The sequence below is a fragment of the Setaria italica genome, chromosome I (genome assembly GCF_000263155.2).
Source record: "Setaria italica strain Yugu1 chromosome I, Setaria_italica_v2.0, whole genome shotgun sequence".
Classification (NCBI taxonomy): Eukaryota; Viridiplantae; Streptophyta; class Magnoliopsida; order Poales; family Poaceae; genus Setaria; species Setaria italica.
In genome coordinates this window covers 40180405-40183764 of record NC_028450.1, presented here as the reverse complement: position 1 = coordinate 40183764, position 3360 = coordinate 40180405, and the positions used below count along the sequence as shown (strand labels likewise).

Here is a 3360-nt window from a genome sequence, read left to right as displayed (position 1 = left end):
AAGTTTTGACCCCCATCACAGTGGACAGTGGCTGACTTGACTTGCTGCAAGCTAGTGGCCAGCAGAGGATCACGAGACTGAGCTCGCCGGGGCGTAAATAGCAGCAGGCAGCTGGCCCTGGCCTGCCCATGCAGCGCGGCCGGTTCGTGTCTTGTTGCACGGGCAGGGGATTGACCCGCGCTCTCTTGGGTCCTGCCGCGGCAAAAGGCTTCTGGAATCTGGCGAGGTCAAATCACAAGCGCACACAAAGCATCTGGATTTGAGAGAGAGAGGGAGGCGCGTGTGGATTCGCGCCCCGCTTCTTTTCCTCACTCCCTGGCCACTGCTCCTCCCTTGTGGTGGGCTTGTGGCCTTTCTCGCCGTCTCTCTCGCTCACTGTCTGCTCCGTGCTCCCCTAGGCTAGGGGACCTGGCCGAGCAAATCGAATCCCAGAAGCTGCCATGGAAATTTCACAGGGGCGGCCTGGCTGTAGTAACGCCATCACTCCCAAATCATGCCATTAATTCGGCCTGCCCCATTTTGTCCCGCACGGTGGTGCCCGATCAGGTTCAGATCCGGCAGTTTGCGCCTCCCTCATTTAAGCATAACCATCTGAATCTCGCCCCACGTTTCTAACAGTGCCATGCTGATTGCTGAACGACGATCAAAGATCATTAGAGCGATAAAGCCATTTCTGGCAGGTTTTGCTTGGCATGGTGCATGGTGCATGGCGCATGGCGCATGGCGCATGGCGCATGGCGCATGGCAGCCATTTCTTCTCTCCTTAAGACACCAGAGACGTGCACGAAGAGAAACGGCTACTACTGGGCAGGAGCCATGAGGAGAATCGCACACGTCATTGTTAATCCCTGCAAAAGTCAATGCGACTATAATACTAGCTCAAGGGGACTCGATCCATCAAGAAAAGATTCAGGAAACGAGAACGTAACACACCGACAAAACCATCAAAAAAGGGGGGGAGGTGGGTGGGGGGGGGGGGGGGCCGAGAGAGAGGCCAGGCAGATCTCAACACATCAACGGACATCAGCAGCTAGCATCACCACCACACCGCACCACCGATTTGGTTTTTTCTTTTCTAATGCTGCATCCATCCACTGATCCGTCGCTGCCAACCTTCCAGGTGACCTCACCGGAGTGACCCACACTCGCGTGTCCTGTGCAAGCCGCTCTGCTAACCCACACCTAATGCCGTTGCCTTTTTCTAATCCATGTGCGAGGCTAATCCTCCTTGCAATTTTATTCCCCTGTCGCTTCTCACGCAAAGCTTCCCTCCCTTCTAAACCCGCAACCGCAAGTACTTGTAGCTGGGACTCGGAGTACTCTGCTCTTTTCTTTTGTTGCATCGCCATCCGCCACCTGCTCCACAGAAAAGGTCCAAGAATTCGAGGGCAGGTTTCCAATTTCCAAAATGGCCACGCCAAGATCCTCCCCCAACCCCTAGCACATGCCATGCGCAGCAATTTTGATTTCTCTCTCCAAAAAGATTTCATTCCATTCCATCTCGTCATTCGGATTGGTCATAAAGCAGAGCTCCCCCTTTGATCCACAGTGGTTTAGTGATTTCGTTTCCTGTTGCTCGGTGAGCTGCGTGATTGATTCGAGCTACGATGAGTAGCAGCAACTCGACGTGGCTGATGCCTCCGCCGTCGCCGCCGCAGCCTCCGTCGTCGGCGCTGGACAACGCGGAGGCCAAGATAAGCCCGAGCATCCTCTTCATCGTGGCCATCCTGGCGATCGTCTTCTTCGTCTGCGGCCTGCTGCACCTGATGGTGCGCCACCTGCTGCGGCTGCGCCGCCGCCGCCGCGCGCGGGAGGACGCGGAGAGCGTCACGGCGTTCCAGGGCCAGCTGCAGCAGCTCTTCCACCTCCACGACGCCGGCGTCGACCAGGCCTTCATCGACGCGCTCCCGGTGTTCCTCTACCGCAACGTCGTGGGCGGCGCCGGCCAAAGCGAGGGGAAGGATCCGTTCGACTGCGCCGTCTGCCTGTGCGAGTTCTCCGCCGACGACCAGCTCCGGCTGCTGCCCAAGTGCAGCCACGCGTTCCACCTGGAGTGCATCGACACGTGGCTGCTCTCGCACTCCACGTGCCCGCTCTGCCGGCGGAGCCTCCTCGCCGAGCTCTCGCCGACGTGCAGCCCCGTCGTGATGGTGCTCGAGTCAGAGAGCTCCCGCGACATGGGCGCGCCGGCGACCCGGGCCACCGACGACGCCGACGGCGAGCCGAGCGGTCTCGCTTTGGCGCAGGAGGGAGCAGAGGAAGTGGTCGAGGTGAAGCTGGGGAAGTTCATGTGCGTGGAAGGCAACGCCAATGCGAATGCCGCCGCCAACGACGGCGACGGGGCCGGAACCAGCACCGACGGCAATTGCGACGCCAATGCCAAGGCAGGTCTCGGGCAGAGAAGGTGCCACTCCATGGGGTCTTACGAGTACGTCATGGACGAGCGCGCCTCTCTCCGCGTGGCGATCAAGCCGCCAAAGAAGAAGCCTGCGGTCTCCAAGTCGCGCCGCGGCGGCGCGATGTCGGAGTGCGAGTTCGGCGCGTCCAAGCGCGGCGAGACATTGCTCCGCCTGCCGTTCACGGCGATGGTCCAGAAGCAACAGCAGCAGTCTGACGCGGCCATGGCGAAGCTCTCCAAGGACAGCTTCTCCGTGTCCAAGATTTGGATGGTGCCTTCGAAGAAGGAGCCCAACGCGGCCGGCGAGAGGCGCGCGGTGTCGTTCCGGTGGCCGGTGAGCAAGGACGACGAGGAAGGCAAGGACAAGAAGAGCGGGAGCGAGGCGGACTGGGACGTCGAGGCCGGGAGCTGCGGCGGCAACAGCGTGGTGTCCTCGCTCGCCGAGGAGAGGCCGTCGTTCGCGAGGAGAACCTTGCTCTGGGTCGTCGGAGGCCGTCAACAGAGCAGAGTCGGAGCTGTTCATGATCAGGACACCTGAAGAGGGAAAAAACAGAAATTCTTTTGTTCTCTCTTTCTTTGTGTTCTTTTGGCAGATTGGTGGTAGCGAGTAGTGGTTGCGGTAGCTAGAATTGTGTAAAACCCAAAAGGCTCTGAAGAATTCTTTCTCTCGCTTGTGTATTTGGATTCGGCTTCGTTTCAGGCTTTCAGCAGTGAGGAGGCATTCCTGATCAGAAAGAAGTTCAGAACTCATCAGAAGCAATTGTCGAAGTCGAATGTTGAGCAGTGATGAACTGAACTGCAAAACCATTCATGCTACCAGAACAAACCAACCTCAACACAAACCTTTGAGAGTACTGTAAATCGCAACTGAAATTTCCGTTAGCTGAACTAAGAATACTTTGGGAACAGTGCCGATTGTTTAACTGATCCTGTGCTTGGTGCTCAGAAATTCAGAAACCAGG

At 57.9% G+C, this 3360-nt stretch overlaps 1 protein-coding gene across 1 annotated transcript; it reads left to right on the top strand.

Moving 5' to 3' along the window:
* The first annotated feature begins 1014 nt into the window (after positions 1-1014).
* LOC101768990 (RING-H2 finger protein ATL13) lies at positions 1015-3148 on the top strand. The gene has a single exon (XM_004954126.3). It carries the CDS (start codon positions 1608-1610, stop codon positions 2934-2936), a length of 1329 nt encoding a protein of 442 aa, XP_004954183.1. The 5' UTR covers positions 1015-1607; the 3' UTR covers positions 2937-3148.
* The last annotated feature ends 212 nt before the right edge of the window (positions 3149-3360 follow it).

Bases quoted from the DNA above. Each gene is read 5' to 3' on its own strand.
- LOC101768990 (XM_004954126.3), top strand. From the start codon at position 1,608: ATGAGTAGCAGCAACTCGACGTGGCTGATGCCTCCGCCGTCGCCGCCG.